Raw genomic sequence first — 27,063 nt, 5'->3', positions numbered from 1 at the left:
CTTTTTCCTTCTTTTTCGTTCCTTTCCATCCTTCTACTTTCCTTTCTTTGATAGGAAATACAAATGTAAAATGTGTTAGGTATTAGCAAATGCAGCAGTTCTTACCCCGCAGGCTGGTATGGTGCACAGGCTCAATCCCAGTCTGTTCAGTTTACATTAATTATGTAGAGAGTATGTATATAAATGATGCCTCCAGTGGCCTCCCCACTCATTTATTCCTGTGGTTGGTTCACATATCCTCCTCTGAAATTTGTTTGTGTAAAAAGTTTGATCTGTTTTTTCTGTTAATAGTACAATGATGGAAACCCTAGCAAGTCCCCTCTAATTTTTTAATTAGTAGACTCAAAACTAGGGTCTTCTTAGCTATACTGTGGTAACTCATTTTTCCCTTCTGTAATAGGAAATTTTGACTTTCATTGGAAATATTTTAATTTATTTAAAGAAAAGAAAGAACTTTTGGAGCAATTTTAAGCTCACAGCAAAATTAAACGGAGGATAGAGATTTTCCATCTGTCCATGACCCCACACATCCACAGCCTTCCCCGTCATTAGCATCCCCCACTATAGTAGCACGTTTAGGACCATTGATGAACCTATACATTATCATCACCCAAAGCCCATGATGTACATTACTGTTCGTTCTCGGTTGGTGTACTTCCTGTGGATTTGGATAAATGTATCCATCATTATGGTGTCACATACAGTATTCACTGCCCTAAAAATCCTCTGTACTCTGCCTGTTTTTCCCTTCCCACCTCCAGTTCCTGATATTTTTTTACTGTCTCCATAGTTTTAACATTTTTCAGAATGTTATATAGTTGGAATTATAGTGTGTGTAGCCTTTCAGGTTGGCTTCTTTCATTTAGTAATATGGAGTGAAGGTGTCTCCATGTCTTTTCTTGGCTTCATCGCTCATTTCTTGTCAATGCTGAACAATATCCCATGGTCTGGATGTATCTTATTTTCCCCATTCACCCACTGAAGGACATCTTGGGTGCTTTCAAGTTTTGGCAGTTAATGAACAAAGCTGTCCTAAATCCCCATGTGCAGGTTTTTATGTGGACAGGAGTTTTCAGCTCCTTTGGATAAATACCAAGAAGTGTGACTCCTGGATCGTATGGGAGGGTGTGTTTAATTTTAGAGGAAACATGTTTTTGCCAGTCTCTTCAGTTCTTTCACGTTGTTACTTCTCGTAGTGATTTTTTTCATCTTATTCTATTATACCAGTGGTCTCAGAACAGAGAGACCCTTAGGGAGCCCCTGCCTACAGTCTTTTGGGAACTACAGAGAGGAAGGCTTTGGTTCTTGGGGCCTGCAGGGGATTCTGAAGCCCAGAGGCAGGGCATTGTGGTGCTGTGTTCTTTGGTGGATATGCTGAGTACCACTTGCCTCTGGCTCCCTTGGACATGAAAGGAAATAGCACCAGGACCCCTGTCTTGTTGGGAGTATCTTAAGGGGTCAAGCTTTCTGCTGTCTCCCTTCTAGACACGGTCACCTGTCACTTGTCTATGTTAGCAGAGACTGCAGGGGAAGGGTAATTGGCTTTTAGAAGTGGATTCAATCAGGAGGCAGTCCAGAATAATGACACACCAATGTCTATGGTGGCCAGGGCCGGCAAAGAAATCACATGTTGGCTTAGGCAAGGGAGCATGTCTACAAGTTATTACATGTCTTTTTTTTCTTTTTTTAGATTTTATTTATTTATGTATTTATGTATGTATATATTTGTTTATGAGAATGAGCAGAGGGGAGGGGCAGAGGGAGAGGGAGAAGCAGGGCTCCCCACTGAGCAGGGAGTCTGATGCAGGAGTTGATCCCAGAGCTCCAAGATCATGACCTGTGCTGAAGGCAGCTGCCCAGCTGACTGAACCATCCAGGCGGCCTACATCTCTTGAAGTTTTTTTTCTGAGCAGGAAGGCAATGGCCAGATGATTATGGGGCTTTCCTTTATGTCACTCTGCACCCACCCATAGTCTGAGCAGCCCTGTTATCTGGGCTGTCTGCTGGTGGTCCCTGCATTTCTGGGTGAGTGAGAACAGTTGCCTGGACCATCCCGGCTCAGCCGTTACAGATGGACATCATCCATTTTAGTGGCTGTATAGTGCCCATAATTTATTACCTACTCTGCCCTTGGATATTTTAGTTGCTTCTACTTTGCTGTAATTACAGATGAAGCAGAAGCTCTTTACTCTGACGTTCCCAAACTCTAGTGTCAAACATTTTGCTTTGAGGAAAAATAATTTTGGTGGGTCCTCCACATCCATTCCTCTGATTGGTAGGAGCCACCTGTCAGCTTAACACAATTCAAGGGTCTTTGCAAATACCACAGTAGGCCCATGGCCACCCATGAAAGGGATACTAAATGTTTTTTTCATCAGGGAGGCTCCCTTGGTGCCCTCCAGGGGCGGCTTCATTCTGCTTTCTAGCACCTTCTACCCCAGGGCTGTCCTGGCTTCTTGGCAAATTGTCTGAGTACTGGCATCTACTAGAGGGAAGAGCGAAGGACTGGAAGGATAGAGACTTATAATGAACCTTTCTTCTATTTACACTTTGTTTTGGGACATAAGGCTAGTGAAATTATTTAAAGAAGAGAGAAGTTACCAAGGTCTCTGCGATCTGAATTTTCTGCCTGGCTTACAGAACAACTGTACTTTAAAGATCTCTTGATAACTTCCTCTCTCTCTCTCTATAAACTTGGAATTGAGGATTATTATCCTTGGAGGTGATTATGGGTTGAGTTTCTGTGGGACAGTTAATTAAGTTGTTAGTCTGGTCTTCAGTGAAATGATACATGGGAAGCTTTGGCTCTGCAGCTGGCACAAAATGAGCACTCGGTGAGCAGTAGATGCCAGCGTACCATTGTCCCCCTTCTAGTGGAATGCCCTTTCCCTCATTCGGCTTTTTGTTTGTTATTTAGAGAATCACATTTTGGAAGATGTGAACAAATGCGTCATTGCTCTCCAAGAGAAAGATGTGGATGGTCTGGACCGCACAGCCGGTGCAATTCGAGGACGGGCTGCTCGGGTCATTCATGTAGTCACTTCAGAGATGGACAACTATGAGCCAGGGGTCTACACAGAGAAGGTGCTGGAAGCCACGAAGCTGCTCTCCAACACAGGTTTGGGGACTCCCTCCCTTTTTGGTACTCCCCACACACACATGTCCACCCTGTGAGTGCAGGCCCTGGGGGTAGGAAGGACGAGATCAGGATGTAGCTCAGGCTTTCATACAGTATGTCAGGGTGAATGTCAGACTGAGAAGTTGATGGGCCAAATTATAAGGCTTTGACAACTTTCCTTTCACATGTGTCCCCAGCTAATTATGGGATTAATTCTGAACATACTATTAAAGATGAACTTCTGAGTTAAGTCTCTTTTTAGTGAATAAATACTAAATTAAGGATGGTCCTAGTTTTAAGCAGGGCCTCCAATTTTTCTCACTTCGTGTCTCACCCATCCAAATCCAATACTGTAAAATCTGGTCAGAGACAAAGATGATTTGAGTCTTGGTAAAATATGGCATTTAATTTATTTCAACTGTAAATACTCTTCACATGGGTTGGAGGCACAGGCTCTTCATCATGCACCTGGCTTCCTCTGTCTCCTTGAGGGATTTGGGGGGCAAGTAGAGTAATGCTGTCTGCTGGGCCAGCGGGATCTGCCGTGCCTCTTTCTCCACAGTCATGCCACGTTTTACCGAGCAAGTGGAGGCAGCTGTGGAAGCCCTCAGCTCAGATCCAGCCCAGCCCATGGATGAGAACGAGTTTATCGATGCCTCCCGCCTAGTGTACGACGGCATCCGGGACATCAGGAAAGCGGTGTTGATGATAAGGGTGAGTAACTGCATTTCAGACGTTTTAACAGCTTCTTTCTTATCGTTTGCTAAACTCGAGCAATGCATCATTCTGGAACTCAGCAGATGCGGTGGCAGTATATTAAAACCATGAATCTAAAAGCTGTTAGAATGAGATATATTTAATTATGTTGTCTAAAATGACTTTTAGTTGCAAGTTAGAGCCCAAACTTGGGCCAAGACGAGGAGCTAGGATGAGTTGGCTTTGATAATTTAGTTCCAGGCATACATTCCCCACAGATAGGCAGCCTGTGGTGTGCGACAGGGAACCCACAGTGAAGCCTCTTCAGTTATTTTCTGAGAAGGGAGTGTTTCCTTCATGCAGGTTGAAGCCATCCTTTGCATGGACGCCCCTGTCCTTGACAGAGTGGCGGGAGATCCCAGAGCCTCTGTGTCCTTGGGGTAAGGAGGAGTGCCTGTGGCAGCCCTTGCTCAAGCTCCCCTGATGTGCCTCCTGTTCTGGGCCCCACGTGACCCATTTTCTCTGACCTATGGAAGGGAACACCCAGCAGCCCTCCCAGGTGGAGTAAACACAAGGGTTTTGAGAAGCCACGGACACCACCCCCGTAATATGGCCCAGGGTGCCAGGGCTAGGTCTCCCAGTTGCCCTCCCCTGGTGTGTGGTGTCTCACATCGTCTTCTGAGCACGAGCCTGTTGCTCTGGGAGCTGAGAGCAGGAAGTGTGCATTCCCGTCCCCAGGGCCACCTGGGGGTCCCAAGGGCCTGGGCCAGAGCCCGCCTGTTGCAGGGAGCACTGCTGGCTGTGCGGCCTGGCTGGTGGGGTCAGGAGACGTTGTTTACACTTTCCCGGTTTACTAGACAGACCTCTCAGGGTGGGCAGGGATCCTGTCCCACTTTTTATCCTCCCAGCTCATCAGCTGGAAACAGGGGCCGTTTCTAAGGCAGCTGCATGAGGCTGGACCCACTTCATCTGCAGCATAGAAACGTGTGGGCAAGAGGGCCGGGGCCCCCCGGGTAAGGCAGAAGGAGAAGTGTGCATGCCCTGGGTTGGTGCCAGCTGTCCTGCAGGCCCCAGGTTCCCTGGCTGCACGGGGGCAAGAAATTGCTCTGCTTTCTCCATCTCTTTGTACTTGTACCTGAGGAGCAAGCTAGCCTGGTAGAATGATTGGTCACATGGGCTGCCGTGTCCCAGTGCCATGAATGGGTCCCTGGGCATGCCATCGCTGGTAATGGAAGCAGCCCTGTTTCTCCAGAGCCTTTTCTTAGACACTTAGAAATGGAATAAAAGAGACCTTAAGATAAAGAGGAGTCACTGGTGCTGAGGTTGACATCTTGGGGGGTGGGCGGGCAGACACTGCATATACAACGAGGGGACATGCTTGCAAACTCTGGAGCCCCGGCCCCTCCTGGACTCTCCTCATCTTCTCTGAAGAACAGAGGTGCTGGTGGTTCTAGTGAGCTGTGGTGTGGGCAACACAGGGCCCGACAGTGGAGTAGCGGTGCTGCACCTCCAGGGCCCAGTATGGTCTCTGGTACACAGATGCTCAGCAGAAAGGAAGGAACAGGAGGTACCTGGTCTTCTTGGCAAGAATAGTTCTTGGGTCTCTGACGGGGCCAGCAGGGCTGGCACAGGAGCAGGTTCTCACAAGACAGCATGTCTCTGGGAAAGCCCCTCTGCAGGTATCTGTGACCAGGGATCTGGGATCCAAAGTGGCCAGCCATGGGGTCGTGTGTGGCCGCCAAGTCAGAGAGACTCCGGGTCTTGCACTCATGTGTCCCCAGGGCTTGCTGGTGCCTGGCGTGACCCCCTGTCCTTACCTCACGTCACTGAGAGACAAGCTTAGTCTTGGGCAGCCCAGATGTTCCTCACACATCCTCTCATGGGAGCCCTGCAGCAAGCCCTGGGGCCCCGCCTTGGATTAGATCCTGGTACAGATGGGGGACGTGCCTCATTGCCCTTGCCCTTCTGTCACAGGCCGGTCTGCCAGGCCAGTAGCCAACCCCAGCTGTTCTGCCCACTGCCCGTTACTAGTAACTTCCAGGAGACAACGTCAGGTTTCAAGTCATCCACTAATCATGAGAGGGTGGAAATTGTATGAAATAAGAATTTTTTTTTTTGAAATAAGAATTTTTATTTCATAATTAAAGCTAGAGAGCTAGAACTGGAAATTGGGACCTTGGAGACATACTCAGACCTTACCTGCCATGTTCTTTTCACATTGATAAAAGTAAAGCAGAAAAAATTCCATGAAAATCCATTGCCTATTTCTGCTCTTCAAAGCATTGTCCTAAGGGAAAGCCCAATATTACTTCCTTCATTCATTTTCTTCTTGCCATCACATGGGAAGGTTCTAAGAATCTGCTTAATGTTGGATAAAATGTCTTTTCAATACAGTATGTTTCCCACCAGGATGAGCCTCACTTTTGTGTAGGGTGCAGGTGAGTCCTGACCCTCGTAGAAGCTGAGGCTCCTCGAGCCTCTGGGAAGTCCTGATGGGGGCCTAGCCTGGGTCGCCCCACGTGTGTGTCAGTGAGGCGGGTCTCGAGTGAATCATGGCTGATGTTAACCTGATTGGCCCCAGCTGCTTGGAACATGGCTCATGTGAAGACCCAGAGTTCTGGGTATTTGTACTTTGGACCCAAGGGCCTAGGGTGTTTCTGATTCATGCTCTCCATGTTGCTGGCAGACTCCCGAGGAACTGGATGACTCTGACTTTGAGACAGAAGACTTTGATGTCAGAAGTCGGACAAGTGTCCAGACAGAAGATGACCAGCTGATAGCTGGTCAGAGCGCCCGGGTAAGGAACACGTCTCTGTACCTCCAGGAGCTTGGCATTTTCTTTTCTGGGATCCCACTTTGTCTCCCTGGCACCGGGATAGAGCTCACCCCAGGGGGTGGCACATGGCATCCAGGAGCAGGGCGGGAGCAGGAGCAGGCCCTGGGTTTCAGCTGTGCCCTGGGGGCGTTGGCTGATGACAGGGCCCTGCATCAGGAGAGCCCAGTGGCGGGTCAATGCCATGTTTGTTAAAAGGATTGTGACATTCAAAAAAGATGGCTGTCTTTGCCCATCTCAGTGATAGCATGGTATGAGCTATTTAATTATTCATGGGTTAAAAAAAAATAACAGTGGTACATTCAAGAAAATCATTCAGAGCCATTGCATTCATTTGAGTCATTAAATCTTCAATCAATAGCATTTATGTTTTTGGGAGCATGCCAAGAAATATTTCCATGGAGCCTTTTCCAGTCCTCAGAAATCATTTTGAACAGCAAATGCACCCTTGCTTTGGGCTCCTCTCCATCATGAGCACTTGGGGAAGCTGTGGCGGGGGGCTCACGGCCTGGAGTCTGTGGGCCTTGGGGTGGGCGCTGTTGTGAGAGGGTTCAGAGGTGCCATGTCGGGGAGCTAAGGAGGGGCCCACCAGAGAGGGGCCCATGCACCACCCCTGGGATCGTGTCCTATCCCCCACAGCAGCAGGCAGACGAACTCACAGGGTATTAAGCGGCTTCCATCCCTGTACAGGCCTCCTCTGGAAGCCTCCATATTTGTTCTCTGTCCCTCGCACTGTGTTCTCCTCCACACGGAAACTTGTTTTTGAAAATGGGTTGGAAATTCAGGCTGCTGTGAACTTGTGCTCAAAGTGAGGAGAAATGGACCTTTAGGCAAAATGAAGCCCATTAAAGATCATCCCACCTCTGCCACAGGTTGCATCAGCTGATGTGCTGTGAGGGCTTCATACTCTCCTCACCTAAGAGCTCTTTGTGCTTCGGGTTTCAGGCGATCATGGCTCAGCTTCCCCAGGAGCAAAAAGCAAAGATTGCCGAACAGGTGGCCAGCTTCCAGGAAGAAAAAAGCAAGCTGGATGCTGAGGTGTCCAAGTGGGACGACAGCGGCAATGACATCATTGTGCTGGCCAAGCAGATGTGCATGATCATGATGGAAATGACGGACTTCACCCGGTGAGCTGCACCGCCCCTGGGTGCCGGCCCACTCTGTGCTCCGTGGCCGGCCCCCTCCTTCCCCTTCACCATCAGCCACACACAGTGATCTTTGCTCTCTTTTGTCAGAGGGAAAGGACCACTCAAGAACACGTCCGATGTGATCAGCGCCGCCAAGAAGATTGCGGAGGCAGGATCCAGGATGGACAAGCTCGGCCGAACCATCGCAGACCACGTGAGTGGGGGTCGCTGCAGGGCTGCCAGGTGCATCCTAAGGTGCTGACTGTCGTCCTGTTTTCCTTGGGGCATGGCCCTTCTCTCGTCTCCAGACATGTGCTTGGCTTATCACCCTGCTGGGTTGGTACCCACATCGATGTGTGAGGATTTCTGAATTCCTCTTTGACAAGTCTTAGGAGCCCAGCCCAGCATACGTTGAGAGCATGCCTGTGGGGCAGGTGTGTGTATCCTGCCATCCTCCTGGGGGCTGCAGCATTGCTGTCTCCCTGTTTCCTGCACATCCTTACAAACTGAACTAATCAGTCCCAAGGGGTAGAAGCCACTCTTGGCTCTGCTCTCTGTGTCCAGGAGCAGGCACGTCTGCTGCCGTGTTTATCTTGACACCACCCAGTCTTCTCCCCGCTTCCATCACCAGCTCGGCCCAGCCCCCCACAGACCGTGCCTCGATAGCCACTCCTGTCCCCTGCTCCGTGCTGCCCCAGCTGCCAGCACGGTCTGGGTAGATGATCACCTAACACGCGGTCCCCCCAGGCCCGCAGCTCTTTCCTAGCCTCTGGACTCCAGCCTGCTCTCCCGGCCTCCTACACTCGGTGCACGAAGCGCCTCACAGGGGGGCAGTGGATACACTTGAGGGAGGTCACCCTGGAGTCCAGAGCACTTGCGCTTTGCTCTGGCAGGGAGAGCCCTGCCCAGGGTGGGGGAACCTTGGGCCTGGGGTGTGTGCTGATCCCTGCTGCTCTCTTGGCAGTGCCCAGACTCCGCCTGCAAGCAGGACCTGCTGGCCTATCTGCAGCGCATCGCACTCTACTGCCACCAGCTCAACATCTGCAGCAAGGTCAAGGCCGAGGTGCAGAACCTGGGTGGGGAGCTCGTCGTCTCTGGGGTAAGTTTGAGCCACGAGCATGGGTGCCTGGTGGGCGTGTGCTCGCATCTCTGCTGCGTAGACATCCTGCCTACCCTGATGTCAGGGACGTGTGCTGTGGAGAGACCCCAAGGGTCCTCTCGCTGGGAGGAAGTATTCTCATCTCTCTGTTGTCCTTCCCTCAAAGGGGACTTGAACCTGTTCAGAAATTACAAAGATAACATAGCTGGGCCCCCAGAGCACTCACGTGGTTCTGTTCTCTCACACTGGCTCTGGGCTCCACTGGGCCCTGCAGGGGTTTCCTTCCAAACAACTACTTTCTGTGTAGGATCCCCCTCGCCAATGCACCTCCATCACTCAGAGACAGACCTTTCTCCAGGTTTCAAGAGCAAGTAGACTCTGGAGGGAGGGGAGGCAAGGTAATGGTGCCTTACATTGCTTGGGTGCTGCACCCTCCTAAATATCTGGACCAGGTGTATCCCGTTTTCCCGGATAAGAACAGGGGCTGTGGAGAGAGCTGAACAGGACCGTGGCCACGGGCCCCGTGCCTTCCTCACTGCCCTGTCTGTGCCTCACAGGTGGACAGCGCCATGTCCCTGATCCAGGCTGCCAAGAACCTGATGAATGCAGTGGTGCAGACCGTGAAAGCATCCTACGTGGCCTCTACCAAATACCAGAAATCTCAGGGCATGGCTTCCCTCAACCTCCCGGCTGTGTCCTGGAAGATGAAGGCCCCCGAGAAGAAGCCCTTGGTGAAGAGGGAGAAGCAGGATGAGACACAGACCAAGATCAAACGGGCGTCACAGAAGAAGCATGTGAACCCGGTGCAGGCCCTGAGCGAGTTCAAAGCCATGGACAGCATCTAGGGCCATCGCGCCCGCCCGCCGCCTCCACCCCAGGGCTCCTGAGATCAGGCCCTGCTCCTCACTGACGTATCTGCTCAACACAGCACCATGTTAGGTTCCATGGGGACATGGACAGATTTTAAACCTGGCCCGGTGGGGCATTTGGCCAGGATATACTTGTGTTTAAATTAGTCAAAAATACTTTTGGAATTCAGGAGCACATTTCTAACTATATTTTTTTTAAAGCTTAAGTAAAAATTAAAGAAAAATTCCATAACCAAAGAGAAACCCACATTACCTGGTAAGGGACACTCTTGACCAAGGTCTCAGTGTGCATGATGGGTGGGGGGGCCACTGTGCCAGGTGACTGCAGGAGTTCCAAGGGGAGCCAGCCGGGTGCCTTAGGAGGCTGTGCCTGGAGAAGGAAGGGCTTGGAGGGACAGACCACATGGAGCTCAGTAAAACGTGACGCATCACCAGGAAAACTGATTACTCTCCTTATGACACTAATAAAGTTGCTTTTTTCAGACTAGAATGTTGTGATGCCCTGATCGTAACATGCTTCTTCCCTTTCCTCAGCTTCAAATGTAAATTCATCACTGGGCTCACTTCTAATAATCGCAGTGTTTCCTGCCTCGGGCTTCGCAACACCAGCCTCACAAAATAGTGTTTGCTTAGGCGGTAACTTAGACTTTACCTGATTTTTGATTACGACAGCGATGGCTATAGCTATAAGGTATAATTTTACTGTCTTATTTAAATTTTATGAATTTGAATGTTTTTTACACTAACTTTCCCCAATAAAGTCCACTATGAAACCAAGTCTGAGAGGCAATATTGTTTTCTTTGCCTTCCAGTGGAGGCAGGTTCTGCATACAGCAAACGTTTCCTGGACCTGCCTACAGCGTCTGCAGGGCCCTGGGCCTCTGGTGTGTCTGCCCCAGGACAGCGGTGCTGGCACCACTCACCTGTGGCTCCAGATGGCTGGCTGCACATCCTTGGAGCCCCCGGGCCTGCGGCCTCGCCCTCCTTGGAAACACCCAATATTGGAGCCTCGAGTGTAGGTCAGAACCTTGGTGGGCGGCACCCATGAGGTCTCCACGGCGTCTCCCCCGTTTTGGGTCGTCCTAGCAGCTCACAGCTGTGATGGGGACATCTGTAAACACACAAACCCTCTCCAACCTTCTGTCTCTAGTGCATCCCCTCCTGAAGCTCAGGGCCCTCAATAGACCCGTGTGGCCCTTGTGTCCTCGTCCTCCCATTTTACTCGGCTGTGTCCCTACTGCTCTCTGCCATCCACCACGGCTGGCAGCGTGGCTCCTGGTCTCACCACCATCCCCTTCCAGGTGGCCCAGGTGGACACTCCCCCTCCACCCCCACCATGGCCCCTCACCTGACTCCTGGACCCCAAGACTCTGGGCTCTGCCTTCCTCACTCTGTGCCCCTCCTCCTCCTTTTCTCCTGCGCCGCCCCCCCCCCCCCCCCCCAGTTGTCCAAGCATTCCCGGGGCTCAGTTCACTGGCTGGCTCTGGCTCTGCCCATTCTGATGGCGACCAGACTCCAGGCTGTGAATCCAGTCAGTGCTGGCTTCTCTCGGGCCTTGACCCTTCTGCCTCCTAGTTCTCCACCTTCGTTACCAGCACGCACCTAAGCGGTCCAATTCCTTGAACACGTAGGCAGGTCCCGCTGTTAACACTTCTGTTTGCTCTTACCTGGCCGAGGCCATCATCGCAGTGTCCGGTTATTTCCGTGTGACACACATAGGCCCAGAACTTAGAAGCTAAAGCGACACTCCTCACCTCAGTTTCTGAAGACCAAGAATCCAGGAGCTGCTCAGCGGGAGGCTCTGACTCGGAGTCTCCCTGAGGCTGCAGTGTCCGCGGCCTGGGCGGGCTAGGGAGTCTGCTCCTGCTGCCCCGTGTTGGCAGAAGGCCCCGGCTCCAGGCCACGTGGGCCTTTCCATAGAGCTCACAACATGGCGGCTGGCTTTCCCCACAGGGAATGATCCAGAGAGACTGGCACCCGGAAGAGATAACAGCAACAAGATGGAAGCTACAGGGTTGTTTTAAAAAACCTGATCTCAAAAAAAGTGATAAATCCTCCCTTCCATTGTACTGTGTTGGTCACACCAACCACCCCCCACCCTGTCCCTGGTGCAGTGAGAGGGGCGGGGTGGGGCATGGGCTCCCACAGTCTGCACCTCAACCACTGCGGTAACCCCCCCGCCAGGCTCCCCAGTCACCTGTCCCCTCACTGCATTCCCTCACCCAAGTCACTGGGACCCCGATAAACCGGTCTGATAGCGTCATCCTCTGAACTCACCCTTCCAGAGGCTTCCATCTCCTTATACAAGTCCTCTCCCACCCCTGTGGCCTTCACTGTCACCAGCCTGTCACTTACCCTTGGCACCTGTGCTCCCACTGGCCGTAAGGCACCTTCCCCAGGGATCACTCTGGGCTTCTCCAGCATGTCCTTCAGGTATCCTGTGGGAATGCCTCCAACCCCCACACACCTCCCTGTAGATCTGTACCCTGGTCCCCTTCTCCACAATGTGTGTGTCCATGTGGCTGGGAGTCTTGTTTGGCTCCTCACTGACCTGCCAAGCCTGGTCACAGAGGGAACAGAGGCCCCAGGACGTCCAGCAGGCTGAGCTCAGGAGCCCCTGGTTGTCCCTTGCTGAGTCAGGAGCCACACTCAGGCCATTCTCATGGCTTCTGTTGCCATCACTCGGTCTCACTGCCCCCATTGGGTTCATCCCAGGACCTACTGGCCGTCCCACAGCCTCGCCCCCAGCGGTTCCTGTTCCCATCCAGGTTTCTCCTCAGCTCATCCCCTGCCCCAGCAGAGGTCCATCTCTGCCCCTCACCTGGATGGACTGCGAAGCTTCCTGGACCAGCCTACCTTGGCACCCAGCGTCCATGACCCATTCTCACCTAAGTAGCAAAGGAATCTTCTGGAAACCCCTCTTAGAGTCAAGTCTCCACCTTGGGCCCTGTCTGGGACCACCCAGCAGCAGTTCCCGGGATGCCCTGTGCTCTCCCTGTGACCCTTCACCAGTGGGTTTGGATCGTTCTTGGCCGTTTGGTCGTCGTTCTGGCATCTTAAAGAGAGGAACTTGTTTAATCCTCCTAAGCAATATCCGAAATCACGTTCATGTGCTATTTGTACTTTTTCTCATACACATTCAGGTAACGGTCTCACAGATGCCCACGTACACATCATTCTGTTAGCACAGTGATGCCCGCAGCCTTCCCTTTCCCCTGCTTGGCAGCAGTATGGCCGTTCTGCTGGGGAGCACACGGTGTGGTCCTGCTCACCCTATTGCCGGGCAATGGGCTTGGCAGATGCTTGAAGAATAGCATTGAAATCAATTCATTGATTTAAGCCAATCCAGCAGAAGATGCTAGAAGGCATGGAGCAGGCCAGTGAGGAGGCACCACAGGGCCTGCCCAGGAACACAGACCAGGGCGGAGCTCCAGGGAGGCAGCCCCGTGTCCTTGGGGGGTAGGCAGATGTGACCCTCCCGATCCCCTCCACTCCCCATCCCCCCAGGAGGCTGCTGGGGCCTGCCACAGCTGCCATGTCCTCGGGGATCCCAGGCCCCAGGCCCAGTCCAGGTCTACACCCGCCGCTCCCTTCTAGTTCCTGCCTCCCTGGTTTGCCTTCCTCCTCCATCTCTTGCAGCAACAGACCAAACATGTCCTAGATTCCAACATTCAAATCCCAGGCCAATACAGTTTCCCTTGCCTTCCAGCCCCCAGCGACCCCACCATGCCCTCCTGTTGGCAGCAGGTGTGCTCGGCCACTCCATCCCATGTCCCACACCCGGCCTGGTCCCTGCCCCACATCTCTCCCAGCTACTTCTCCCCTGGCTTCTTAGGTCGAGGCAAGCAGGCCTGATGCCTCGGTTCTCCCTGGGTTCCCACCTGTGGTTCCCAAGCTGTGCTGTGCTGGCGAACACTTAATGCTCAGATTCCTGGGGCAGAGGGGGAGCTGCGTGTGGACACACATTTGTTGCACATTTCATCCTGCATACGGTTTATAGTATGGGATTCACAAACAAGTGCGCACGGCCCTTTGCTACGAGGTCACATAGCCAGCTCATTCTCACGAAAGGTTTCACTGAGTTTTGCAGAAATTCCATCCACAGCCAACCCATGGTTGCACCTGACAAGGGAGTCTGGTTCTGACACCACAGATAGGGGCTGTCTTGTTGACCTTAAGGAGAAGATGAACCTGAAGCAACAGTAACATATGTTGGAATCACATTTGTTCATCCACGAACAACTTCTTCACTCAAGTAACAGCTGTCAAACATTGTGGGACACCATCCGTTTATGCCATCCATAGATGACCCACTTTCAACCTTAATAGGCAGTATTAACATTTTCTTCATCACTTTGTTAAGTCTACACAATCCACACAACAAATCAGGCCTGGATTTGTTAGCACTGCCTGCCTTCCACGGGGTCAAAACTCCCGCATCTGATTTCCACCACTGTGACACCTGCACTGTGGAGCTGAGATGTGCCAGAGCGCACTGTTAGGTAGCGTCCCATCACCCAGAAAAGATAGACATAAGCACAGCTGACTCCTGAGCAACTCAGGGGGTGGTGGGGCACTGACCCCCGTGTAGTCGAACAGCCCCATATACATTTTGACGTGCCCAAAACTAATAGCCTATTTTTGATTGGAAGCCTTATTGATACGACATATTTTGTGTTGTTGTTAAATTATCTGAGGAGAGAGAGAGAGCGAGAACACGAGCCTGAGTTGGGGGGAAGAATAGAGGGAAAGGGAGGGAGAAGCAGAGACTGTGCTGAGCACAGGGCCCAATGTGCAGCTGGATCCTGCAGCTCTGAGGTCATGACCTGAGCCCAAACCAAGAGCTGGATGCTTGACCAACTGAAATACCCAAGGGTCCCTGTGTACATGTTGTGTATTGCATTACAGTAAAGAAAACATTAAGAAAAGCGTAGGAGAAAATACATGCACAGTACTATTTTTTTAAAAGACACCTATAAATAAGTGAACACACAGTTCAAAACCACATTGTTCAAAGGTTAACTATAATCTCAAAGTACAGATAATAATGGTCAATTGTCAAGTAATTAGCCAAGAGTGAGGTTTTTAAAGTTTTTATTTGACACAGAGAGAGAACCAGAGAGCACAAGCAGGGGGGAGCAGCAGAGGGAGAAGCAGGCTCCCACTGAGCAGAGCCTGACATGGAACTCGATCCCAGGACCCCAAGATCATGACCTGAATGGACGGCAGACACTTTACCGACTGAGCCACCTGGTGCCCCAGGAAAGAATGGGTTTTGAATGTTTGTTGCCTTTTTTTATTTTTGAAGTTACACCCAGTAAAACTCACTGTTGGTGTATGATTCTATGGATTCTGATAGCTGCACAGGGTAGCCTGTGATCCCCACCATCAGGGCACCGATGCTCCCTCACCTGAGAGACTCCCTGTCCTACCCCAGGGTAGTAGAAACGTCCCCTTATATTCTAGCAAAGCACTTTTCCTGTAGTTTTGCCTTTTCCAAGATGTCACATAAATGGAATTGTATAGTATATAGTCCTTTGAGTCTGGCTTCTTTTGCTGAGGGTCATGTGTTTCGGACACAGGGCCATAGCTGTGTGCGTCCATCACCAGCTCACACTTCCCGCTGCGTGCAGTTTGTCTTTCTGTCCCCAGATGAGGGACATTTTCATTGTGTCTAGGTTGTGTTTTTGTTGTTTAACAAAGTTGTTATAAGTATTTGTGTACAAGTTTTTGTGTGAACCTAGACGATTGTTTTGGGTAAATACCCAGGAGGGAGCCTGGCACGTTATATGGTAAGTACTTAATTTAGTAAGAAAGGGCCCAACAATTTTCCACAGTGGCTGCGTCATTCACGTTCACACCAGGCAAGTATGAGTTCCAGCCACCCTGCATCCCCACTGGCACCTGGTAACTCAGGTTTAGGTTATTTTTTTAGCCATCTGCATAGTAGGTCATAGTATCTCGTAGTGTTATGTTGCATTTCCCTAACAACTACTGACGCCAAGCATCTCTCCACATGCTTTTTCATCACTTGTGTATTTCTCTGGGGAAAAGATCTTTTCAAATCTTGCCTCTTTTTATTTTGTTGGGTTGACTTTTTTTATTGGGTTCTAAGGATTCTTTTTTTTTTTTTTTTTTTTTTGTTCTAAGGATTCTTTATATGATCTGGATACAAGGCCTTTTTCAGATATGTGATTACACCTATTTTGTCCCTGTTTGTGGCTTGTCTTATTTTCTTGATTTCCTTCACAGGACAGGTTTCCAATTTTGAAGTATTTCCATTTATTCATTTTCTACTTTAAGAATTGTGCATGTGGAGTTGTATCTTGGAAATCTTAGCCTAACTTAAGGTCACAAAGATTTCATTCTTTTTTTTTTAATTTTTATTTATTTATGATAGTCACACACACACACACACAGAGAGAGGCAGAGACACAGGCAGAGGGAGAAGCAGGCTCCATGCACCAGGAGCCCGACATGGGATTCGATCCCGGGTCTCCAGGATTGCGCCCTGGGCCAAAGGCAGGCGCTAAACCGCTGCACCACCCAGGGATCCCAGAGATTTCATTCTTTTCTAAAAGTTGTGTAGTTTCTCATTTAGATCTATGATTGATATGCAGTTAAATTCTCAGTTAAGATGACAGGTATAGGTCAAGATTCATTTTTATTTTATTTTTTAAGATTCATTTTTAAAAAACACTATTGTCCACTTGTTGCAGGACCATTTATTGAAACAAAAAACTTTTCTTCCACTAAAATGCCTTTGTAGGGATCCCTGGGTGGTGCAGCGGTTTGGCGACTGCCTTTGGCCCAGGGCGCGATCCTGGAGACCCGGGATCGAGTCCCATGTCGGGCTCCCGGTGCATGGAGCCTGCTTCTCCCTCTGCCTGTGTCTCTGCCTCTCTCTCTCTCACTGTGTGACTATCATAAATTAAAAAAAATAATAAAAAAATAAAATAAAATGCCTTTGTACCTTTGTCAAAAATCCAGTAACTGTACTTGCGTAGGTATATTCCCAGCTCTTTATTGTGATTCATGATCTGTATGTCTGCTCTTTGGTGCCTCACTATCTCCACTACCATAGTTTTGTGGTCAGTCTTAAAATCAGCTAGTGTGAGTCCTCCAACTTTTCCCCCTATTTTTCAAGACAGTTTTAACTATTCCTATTCCTCTGCATTTCCATGTAAAATTTCACATCACACTCTTGAGATCTAAAAAATTTCTGCTAGGATTGAAGTGAATCCATAGATCGAATTTGGGGGTGTGGATAGTCTTCCAATCCATGAATCCATTTACAGTTGAGCTTTGACCAAGACGCATTTGAATTGCATGGGACCACTTAGAGATGGATTTTTTTATTTTTTTAGTAAATAAGTGAGAACACTGAAAATCTATTTTCTCTTCTTTGGGTTTTCTTATAACATTTTCTTTTCTCTCATTTATTCTAACACAGTACATAATATACACAACACACCAAGTATGTGTAAGTCAACTATGTTTATTATTGGCAAGGCTCGCTGTCAATAGCAGATTGTTAGTATTTAAGTTTTTGAGAAGTCAAACGTTATATACAGATTTTCCATTGCATAGGGGTGGGCACTCTAATCCCCACAATGTTCAAGGATCAGCTGCATTTAGATATTTTTTATTTCCTTCATCAGTGTTTGTTTTCAGCATAATGACTCTGCACATACTTTGCCCCACTTACACATTTGTTTTGTTGCTATTGTAAATGGTACTGTTCTTATTTTTATTTACTGTATTTTTTCATAAACTATTTTATTCCTAAGTACTCTCTACACCCAACATGGGCTTGAACTCACAACTCTGAGATCAAGAGACACACTCTACCAACTGAGCCAGCCAGGCACTCCAAAAACGATGTTTTTAAAATCTTACTTCCAATTGTTCATGCCAGTAAAATTTTTTTTTTAAATTTATGATAGTCACAGAGAGAGAGAGAGAGAGAGAGAGAGAGAGGAGAGAGAGGCAGAGACACAGGCAGAGGGAGAAGCAGGCTCCATGCACCAGGAGCCCGACGTGGGATTTGATCCCAGGTCTCCAGGATCACGCCCTGGGCCAAAGGCAGGCGCTAAACCACTGCGCCACCCAGGGATCCCTGTTCATGCCAGTATACAGAAATATAATTGATTTTTCTACGTTGCCTTAAATCTTGCCATCTTGCTAAATTCCCTGTCAGTTCTAGATTTTTTTTTAAAGATTTTATTTATTTATTCATGAGACACAAAGAGAAAGAGAAAGAGCCAGAGACATAGGCAGAGGGAGAAGTAGGCTCCATGCCAGGAGCCTGACGTGGGACGCGATCCCAGGACTCCTGGATCACGCCCTGGGCCGAAGGCGGCGCTAAACCGCTGAGCCACCAGGAATCCCAGTTCTTTTGTACATTCCATGGCATTTTCTACACTGACAATTGTGTCATCTATGAATACAGAGTTTTATTTTTCCTTTTTCAGTCTGTAGACCTATTCATTCATTCCTGCCTTACTGCAGAGCCCAGGACAATATTGAAAAGGAGAGTAGGGATCCCTGGGTGGCGCAGCGGTTTGGCGCCTGCCTTTGGCCCAGGGCGCGATCCTGGAGACCCGGGATCGAATCCCACATCGGGCTCCCGGTGCATGGAGCCTGCTTCTCTCTGCCCTCTGCTCTCTCTCTCTCTCTCTCTCTCTCTCTCTCTCTCTGTGACTATCATAAATAAATAAATTAATTAAACAAAAAAAAAAAGGAGAGTAAAAGAGAAAAGAGGGCACTGGCATTTTTGCCTTCTTTGTAACTTTGGGGAAAAACAAATCAGTCTTGACCATGAAGTTTTGATGTTTGTTGTAGGGTTTTTTTTTTTAAGATTTTATTTATTCATGAGAGACACGGAGAAGGGGCGGGGGCAGAAACATAAGCAGTGGGAGCATAGACAGAGGGAGACGCAGGCTCCATGCAGGGAGCCCGATATGGGACTCGATCCCAGGACTCCAGGATCATGCCCTGGGCCAAAGGCAGGCACCAAACCGCTGAGCCACCCAGGGAGCCCTGTTGTAGGTTTTTTTTTGTTTATTTTTTTTTAATTTTTTTATTTATTTATGATAGTCACAGAGAGAGAGAGAGAGAGGCAGAGAGAGAGAGAGAGAGAGAGAGAGAGAGGCAGAGACACAGGCAGAGGGAGAAGCAAAGCAGGCTCCATGCACCGGGAGCCCAACGTGGGATTCGATCCCGGGTCTCCAGGATTACGCCCTGGGCCAAAGGCAGGCGCCAAACCGCTGTGCCACCCAGGGATCCCCCCTGTTGTAGGTTTTTATGTGGTTTTCCTTCATCAGGTTAGCAAAGTTCCCAGCGTTTCCCTAATTTGCTAAGACTTTTTACTATGACTGGATATTTTGTCCCGTGTTTTTTTCTGAATCTATTGAGGTGAACATGTAGCTTTTTCTTCTTTAGTGTGTTGCTATGGGGTAATGTGTTGAGCTAGCCTTGCATTCCCAGGATAAACCCTTGCTACATTCAATTTGCTAAAATATACTGTAGACAAATTCCACACTGAGGATTTTGGTAGGAAAATCTATAGTCCTTACCACGCCTGCAAGATCTCCCCTCCCCAATGACCCCTGACCTCATCATGCACAAAGAATATTGATCTACTGAGATTTTTCTTTTCTTATCCTTGTCCAGAATTGGAATCAGTGATGTTGGCCTCATGGAATGAATGAGTTTGGGAGTGGATTCTTCTACTTTCAGGAACAGACTGTAGACTTGGTATTACTTGTTATAATTTGCCAGGGAAACTATCCCAGTCTAAAGATTTCTTTGTGGGGGACACCTGGGTGTCTCAGTGGTTGAGTGTCTGCCTTCTGCTCAGGTCGAGATCCTGGGGTCCTAGGATCGAGTCCTGCATCAGGCTCCCTGCAGGGACCTACTTCTCCCTCTGCCTGTGTCTCTGCCTCTCTCTGTGTGTCTCTCATGAATAAATAAAAATCTTAATAAAAAAAAAAGATTTCTTTATGGGAAGTTTTTTTTTTTTTTTTTAAGAATTTATTTAAGAGAGAGAGAGGGAGGGAGGGTGAGCACGCAAGCAGAGTGAGCAGCAGGCAGAGGGAGTGAGAAAAACAGGCTCTCCACTGAACAAAGAGCCTGACCTGGGGCTTGTCCTGGGACCATGACCTGAGCCAGAGACAGATGCTCAATCGACTGATCCACCCAGGAGCCCCATGTGGCAAAGTTTTAAATCATGAATTCAATTTAACAGATACAAGACTAAATCTTTTTTATCTTGGTGAACTTTAGTAACATGTATTTGTGGGAGGCAGAGTAATTTCCCCATCCAGCTTCCTGGAACCTATGAATATATTTCATGGCAAAGGGGAACTGAGGTTGCTCATTGGCTGATTTTAAAATAAAGGAACCAGCATAATCCAGGTGGGCCAAATATAGTCACAGGGGCCTTAGCGTGGAAGAGAAGGGCTGGAGAGAAGGTGAGAGTGGTGTCCATGGGAAGCTGACAAAACGAGGACTGCAGGCAGCCTCAGGAGCTGGAAAAGGCAAGGAGGCGGATCCTCCGCAGCACCTACGGGAGGGAACACAGCCCTGAGAACAGCGTCCAACTTCTGCCGTACAAACTGTGGTAGAGCAGATGTGAGTTGCTTTAAGGTAAGAAGTTCATGGTTATGTTAGAGCAGCAGCAGCAAACTGATGCAGTGAAGGACCGTGTTTTCAAGGAACTGGTCCGTCGTTTCTTCTAAGTTGTCAAATTACAGACCTGGAGTTGCTGGTCCTGCTCACTCACTGTCCTGATACTTGCAGGGTCTGCAGCGATGCGGTCCTCTGAACTCCTGAGCTGGGTAACATGGGTCTTCTTTTTTCAAAGAACCACCTTTCATTCCCTTGATTTTCTCTGGCTTTTCTGCCTTCAATCTTGTTAGTTTCTGCCCCTATCTTTAATATTTCCTTTGCTTCTGTTTCCTTTAGGTTCACAAGCAGCTCTATTTGGTGCTCCTTTTTTGCTGGCTTTTAAAAATTACCTTCGCTTTTTTTAATATGTCATTTAATTTTAAGTTTATATAACTGGAATCTTGACAGTGCTGTGTTGCACGAGCAGCTCACAGCTGCTCGGATGCCACAGCACCGCTGCATGCGCCTGTCCTCGCGTACACTCTGCCCTCAGCCGCGCGCCGGCTGCTGCTGCCGAGGCAGCGACCCTGGTGTGAATGTCCAGCTGGCTGCTTGGCATGGGCGCCACCACAGCCTCGTCCGCCGCGAGGTCCAGGCGTGGCCCTGCCGTACACACCCGGCCCGTGCAGGCCCTGGCGTGAGGCCTCACCTGGACCCCAGCGAGCCCTGCCTGTGCCGTCCGCTCTCACTGTGCCACCTGAGTGTCTATCTGGCGAGCTGTGTCCCGGCCCCAGCTGCCCAGTGCCACCGCTGCAGGAGCCCTCCAGTCCCACATGGCTGGCAGGATGTGCCCTCATACCCACTCCTCCACCGACGCCCAGCCCCTCCAGCCCTGTTCACTCTCTGCTCTGAGCCCTGCACCCTCCCGGGTTCATGGATTTGCTTCCTTGTCTGAGAAGCTCCTCAGAGCAGCCTTCCTCAGGGTCCAGGTGGGCAGCCCCACCCCCCCATCGCCCTTAGCGTCCCCTGCTGGAGTGAATGCTCTGCACCCCCCCCACTGTCATGTGACATCCTCCTGCCCCAGAGCAGGGCTGGGGAGCTGTGGGCAGTCACACGAAGGCCGCAGCCGGGAGGACGCCCACAACTCAGCCCTCACTCCACCCTCCAATGGGTGGACGAGATGCTGGACCAAGTGCTCCCCTTGACCTTGTTGCTCCATGTGAGCCCCTTGGCCCCTCACCCTTGTCCCTTCCTTCAGCTCTTGAACCTGTGGGTCCTTCAAACAGTCCACCGCCCTCCACACCAGCCTCAGCCAGGATGAGGCCCACACCACACCTGTCCCCAAGCCCAAGCCCTCCTCGTTCTTTGCTCCCAGAGGGGCTCACAGCCGCATCCCCCCCTCAAATTCACCCCCAGAGTCTGCTGACACTGTCTTGACCCTGGCCTGAGCCAGGGCCTGGCACCGCCTCTCTGTACCCTGCCCTGTTCCACCCTCCATCCCAGACCCCTACCCTGCCTGTCAGAGTCACATCATCACTTTCCGAGACATCTAGTCTTCCACAGCACGCGAGACCCAAGTCCTGGCTCTGCCACCCAAAAGCCATGTGACCTCAGGCAGAGCACTTAGCCTCTCAGATCCATGATTTCCTCATCTGTAAGATACATTCAAAAGGCAATTAAGGTTTTAAAAGCAGTGAGGCAGATAGTACCTAACATGTAGCAGCCTCTGTGTCTGGTCCCCATGGGGCCTGAGCCTCGAGGCTCCTACCCTGGCACAACAGGCTATGTCCCTCCTGCCCCCCAGGAGGCATGTGTGCAGGCAACAGCTCTCTCCCGAGCTTCCTGTGTGCTGTGGCGTGAGGTGGGCAGGAGAGGGTGTGAGGCCGAGCTAAGGGACCGCAGGGAAGGAAGCCAGCCACTACCCTGCTTGTCTGGGCCTCAGTTTCCCCGCAGCTTAGTGACCCCGAGATTTCTACATGCCAGGCCTGGATGGGGAGGCAGGCGTGAGCCCGTGAGGCACTGGGAAAGGCTGAAAAACAAACGTACCAGAATCCAAATCAGGAAAGCCCAGGGCCGGGGTTGCCATGGCAACGTGCAGCAGGTGCCTAGCCTGGCTCAGTCCTGCGGGGTGGGGGCCAGGACTTGCCAGGCTCTGCTGCTCCACCTCCGAGGTGGCCTCCTCCACAGAGCACTGTGGTGACACGGGGGGCGGGGGCACAGCGAGGGGCCTCCTGTCAGATGGGTTGGGTGGGCCTGGGCTCCTGCTTCAGCCTTAGGGAGACCACAGCTCTCCAGGGATGTGGCCTATGCCAGGGCCTCTGGGGCACTGCCAGCCCCCAGTCCTCCCCTGAGTCCCAGCACTGATGGCCGCAGACACGGCACCTGGGTTGCCACGACTGTCAGTGGCCTCCAAGCCATTTCCAGGGCACAGTGTACAGGGAGCCATGGGACGATTCCCCGACCTTCCCCAGGAGCTGGGGGGAGGGGGACAATCATGGGTGCCAGGCATGCTTTCTCTCATGTCAAGGCACCCCCGTCCCCATGATACCTGAGAACACATGACTTCCCAGGGTCACACACCCCTGGGTGGTAAAGAGCCCTGGGAAGCCCTGGGTGGTTTTCCAACTCCAGAGCCCAGACCTCTCCCAGGAAGCCTACCACAGGGTGCCCAGGTCTGACCACCCACCATCAGTGCCCATCTACCTGAGCACCAGCCCAACTACCCTAGAGATGTCCTAGGCAGTCCCCCAACCACAGGGCTGTCTCCAGTCTGCAGAGACACACGACACACAGAGGCCCTCATACCTCCATTTAATGGCCAAGCCAGCACAGCCCGGATGGTGTGCAACCCCAGTAGGGAAGTCCTCCCTCCTGGCCAGTGTACCCGAGAAGCCCACCCCAGCTGGTGCCCGCCAGCCTCACTGATGTCCCAGTCCGGTCCCTGCGTTAGGGAGCAGCCTCATCTCAGCTCCTTCAGTAAGCTGTTGATAGAGCCCAGCAGCTCCCGGAAGTATCCCTCATCCTCGCCATCTCGGAGCTCCAGGGCAGCCAGAGCCTGGTACTCAGCCTGCAGGCTGACCAGCATCCTGCTGAGCTGGGGGTCCTGATGGTAGCGGTCCCGGCAGGTGGCCAGGAGGGCACCCAGCGTCTGTAGCACCTTTTCTCGGGCGTCATGCTCAGGGAGTGCCAGGAGGTGGGCGGTGATCTCACACCAGCCTTGCTCCCGCAGGCCGGGTAGCAGGTGCACCTGGCGATACTGCTGCAGCTTCTCTGGGGACGACTCTTGGGTCAGTTCAGCCTCCTCCTCGGCAAACATCTGCCATCCGCACGTGCGGGCACCAGGGATGGAGGTTGGGGGAGAGAACACAGAGAGCAGTTAGCGCTGTCACTCACACAGGAGGGCATGGGGCTCACCAGCCGCCTGCCCTGTCTTCCTCCATACTTTCGGGGTGCAAAGGCCCAGTGTGGAGAAGACTAGCTAGATTCATGGCTTCACACGTTTTCACCCACCCATAGGTCTGTCCATCCATCAGAAACAACTGTGCAATATGCCACAGAAACCAAAATGTGCTGAGAATCCCAGGCGGAGCCATGATCCTTGCCCTCAAGGAGCTCATGGTCTAGCAGAATGAAAATTAACTGAATGATTCCTGAACAGCAGGATACATTTAGTTCAGCAGTGTACTGTGGAGGCAAGCAGTCTGGGTTCAAATTCCTGCTCCACCACTGATGGCCAAATGGCCTTGGGCAGGCACTGCGTCATCTCTTTTGTGGAGATGATATGGCTGCCTCAGGACCTCCAGGAGCACACACCGGGGCAGCGAGCACACACAGCACACCGAGGTAGCTAGCGAGGGTAGCTGTGAGGGGAGAGGGGACACGCCAGTGTCAGTGCACCTGCCACTCCAGGGCTGGGACAGCAAAGAGACACCTCGCGCACCAGGAAGAGGTCAGTCTCTCCTGGGAGAGGCCAAGCTGACACGCACGTCCCTCTCCAAGCCTGCTAGCCCGTTGCCAGGAAGTTGACTGGGCCCAGGCTCAATTAACTGGATGTGAGCAGCACACGGCTGCCTGCTGTTTGGGGTTTCTGCAGCTTGGAGAGAGAGAAAGAGAGGAAAAAGGAGGGAAAGAGGGAAAGAGGGAAGGGGAGATACAAGCCAAAAGAATGGAAGGTGAGGTCGGCCCAGAGAGAGGGGGGCATGTGCGCAGCAGTGAGTGGGCCTGGAGGCAGCACCACACAGCTCTGATCCCCGGTCCAGGGCAGAGGCAGGGCAGCCTGGGCCCCAGCCCCCCACACTCAGCAGTGGTGCCCGCGGCTACCCAGCCTTGCACCACAAACCCGCAGTCACTGTTCCAGGGAGAGTGTGGCCAGAGAGAGCCAGTGAGAAAGCCCTGCTACAGCTCTCTGGAGCCACGGAGTCAGGACCTGGACCCGGCTAGGTCTACACTCCCCAGAATCAGGACATTTGTTAGGCTCACAAAGACCGAAGTGGGTTGGGCCTACTTTGGTAGGCAAGTCTCCTCCCGGGTGGCAACAACAGGGGTCCCAGGCCCCCGAGGGCACACATTTTGAGCCCTTGCCCAGAGCCAAAGCTCCCAGAGGAGGCACATCCAGGTTTCTAGAATCTTGAGATTCAGCATCATTGCAGCCTCTGGCTGAGTGGTGCTCTGGCTGCTTCACAGGCCCCCAGACACAGCCACTCCGCTCCACAGGCTCCCTGTCACCCCACCTGCTCCCTGTCGCCCCACCTGCTCCCAGTCACTTCATAGGGTCCCTGTAGCCCCACCGTCACCCCACCTGCTCCCCGTCGCCCCACCCTAGGCTTTAACCAAATGACCTGCCACTCCAGGAAGGGCAGCTCCTGGCCGTTTCTGGTCTTCCGTCCCGTGGCCTCCTCTGTCTGTATACCCTGTCCTGGCCCGTCAGCACCTCCATCCTCCCCATCCTCACCAGCCACCAGTTTTTAGTTTAGCAGTCATCTTCCCTAAGACACTCCATGGGAAAGCTCCTGTGAATCTTCCCTGAAGTCTCAGAGATTCTAGGTTCAGGCCCCACAGCAGCCCTGTCTGCCCAGCACAGGCTGACACATTATCCTTTCCAGGAGCACCATTAGGAGGATGGAAGGCAGGAGGGAAGACGAGATGCGGGAGGGGCTGGGGTCAAATGGCCAGAAGCAAAATAAAGCGAGGTGACACAGGGGCATGGAAGGTCCGAGCACTCACCTTTTCAGTGACCAGGTCATAAAGCAGAGTAACCACACGCACGGCCAGCACCTCTGTGCCCTTGGCCTGTACCAGGCTCCTGAGGACCTGCAGCCCCCCCAGTTTCAGGAACTGTTGTTGGGCGTAGGGGAAGTGGCGTAGCAGGGAGCACAGTGCAAACAGGACCTGCAGAGAGTGAGGAGACTTGTGGAGTTGGCCCTGCCCAGGGTCCAGCAGAGGCCCAACTCCTACAGCCCAGCTCCACTCTTCTCGGCCTCACTGGCCACCCTCAAGTACAGCTACACCCTAGATCACAGGTCTGTGATAGCCAGAGGAGAGGTCAGAGCTTCACCATCACCCAGTGATGGCCCAGACAGGATGCCAGTCTCAGCAGTACCCGAGACTACCATGGTAGCTGAACTGAGACCTCCAGGTGCCCTGCCTGGAAGCTGCCACACTGCCTGAGTTGAGTGGGACCTCCCCCCTCATGCCACCCACCCAGTGGATACACGACCACTCGGATCCCCAAGGGTAAAAGGGGTGAACCTGGCCTTCCAGGTTCCACAGCTATGCTAGGGGCTGGGCAGGAGTAAGAGGCACAAACATACCTTCTTCTTCGCAGTGAGAGGCTGCTCCGTAGCCAAGATGACCAGCAGTTTCTGCAGGGCTCCTCCCTCAATGGCCTCTACTTGGACCTTTGGGTTGCTAGGGAGAGAGCACAGGACAGCATGATACCGACCTTCCCAAATAGCTGGGGGCATGCCGCAACACTCAGCCCCTGGATATGGGTGGGTAGGGGGATGATAACACACCAGTAACCCCCTGGGGAAAACTAAGGTGCCCAAGGGAGGCTCCTACTTGGGACAAGCTAGAACACAGCTGGGTAAACAGACACAGGGCTATACGTCCACTTGGGTACAAAGGCCTGTGGCCCAAACGATAGGGCCAAAGGCTCCCCCCACACTGTCCTATCACCTGGCAGCCAAAAGGGGAGTGATCCCGGGAAGGGAAACTACCTCTATCATTTAAAAACCTCCTGATGCTAAAGGTGCTACTTGGTGTCCCAGTGGTGGAAAGCTTTCCCCCACTCACCCCCGGCCTCCACTGCGTCCTCTTCCTTCCATGACCCCAGGCAGTCATACCCTGGGGGGGCAATTACTAAAAGGTCTGTTCTCCTCTGAGTGGAGCTCCTCTAGGCCACAGGCTGGGACCCAGTACCCTTGCCTCTCCTGGGTGGGGCACACAGACAACATGCAGTCAATGGTGTGGGAAAAGGACAGGAGGAACAAGTGAGATCCAGACAACCTCTTAAGGTGAGCAGATCCTAGAACAGGACCAGCCTAGATGCTTCCGCACTGTGACAGTAGCTCCCCTAGCATTCAGCACACAGTCCACGTCATGGGGCCCAGGAAAAGAGGGCAAGAATGAATCAACACCTGCACAACCAGGGCTGCACCAGCCAACACGCAGCAACCTGTGACACTCAAAACCTGGAGCTGCCTCTGGAA

At 51.6% G+C, this 27,063-nt stretch overlaps 2 protein-coding genes across 5 annotated transcripts in view; one reads left to right on the top strand and one right to left on the bottom strand.

The window, feature by feature from the left end:
- Nucleotides 1-10,519, top strand: part of CTNNA1 (catenin alpha 1) — a 183,902-nt gene extending 173,383 nt beyond the window's left edge. The window contains exons 12-18 of the mRNA XM_055301731.1: nucleotides 2,918-3,118; nucleotides 3,681-3,832; nucleotides 6,501-6,611; nucleotides 7,593-7,774; nucleotides 7,883-7,988; nucleotides 8,739-8,873; nucleotides 9,431-10,519. Of these exons, the coding sequence (XP_055157706.1) occupies nucleotides 2,918-3,118; nucleotides 3,681-3,832; nucleotides 6,501-6,611; nucleotides 7,593-7,774; nucleotides 7,883-7,988; nucleotides 8,739-8,873; nucleotides 9,431-9,718 (1,175 nt within the window). The 3' untranslated portion in view covers nucleotides 9,719-10,519. The remainder of the gene's footprint in view (nucleotides 1-2,917; nucleotides 3,119-3,680; nucleotides 3,833-6,500; nucleotides 6,612-7,592; nucleotides 7,775-7,882; nucleotides 7,989-8,738; nucleotides 8,874-9,430) is intronic.
- A 12,629-nt stretch (nucleotides 10,520-23,148) lies between these two features.
- SIL1 (SIL1 nucleotide exchange factor) overlaps nucleotides 23,149-27,063 on the bottom strand; it is a 217,782-nt gene continuing 213,867 nt past the window's right edge. For all 4 annotated transcript variants that reach the window (XM_055301915.1, XM_055301914.1, XM_055301916.1 and 1 more), the window contains exons 8-10: nucleotides 26,164-26,260; nucleotides 25,577-25,741; nucleotides 23,149-23,669 (exon numbers count right to left, since the gene is read on the bottom strand). In XM_055301915.1, coding sequence (XP_055157890.1) covers nucleotides 23,313-23,669; nucleotides 25,577-25,741; nucleotides 26,164-26,260 — 619 coding nt within the window. In that variant the 3' untranslated portion in view covers nucleotides 23,149-23,312. The remainder of the gene's footprint in view (nucleotides 23,670-25,576; nucleotides 25,742-26,163; nucleotides 26,261-27,063) is intronic.

This window comes from Nyctereutes procyonoides, unplaced genomic scaffold, assembly GCF_905146905.1.
Source record: "Nyctereutes procyonoides isolate TBG_1078 unplaced genomic scaffold, NYPRO_anot_genome, whole genome shotgun sequence".
In the NCBI taxonomy this organism is placed as follows: domain Eukaryota; kingdom Metazoa; phylum Chordata; class Mammalia; order Carnivora; family Canidae; genus Nyctereutes; species Nyctereutes procyonoides.
This window is presented reverse-complemented; position numbering and strand designations above follow the sequence as displayed.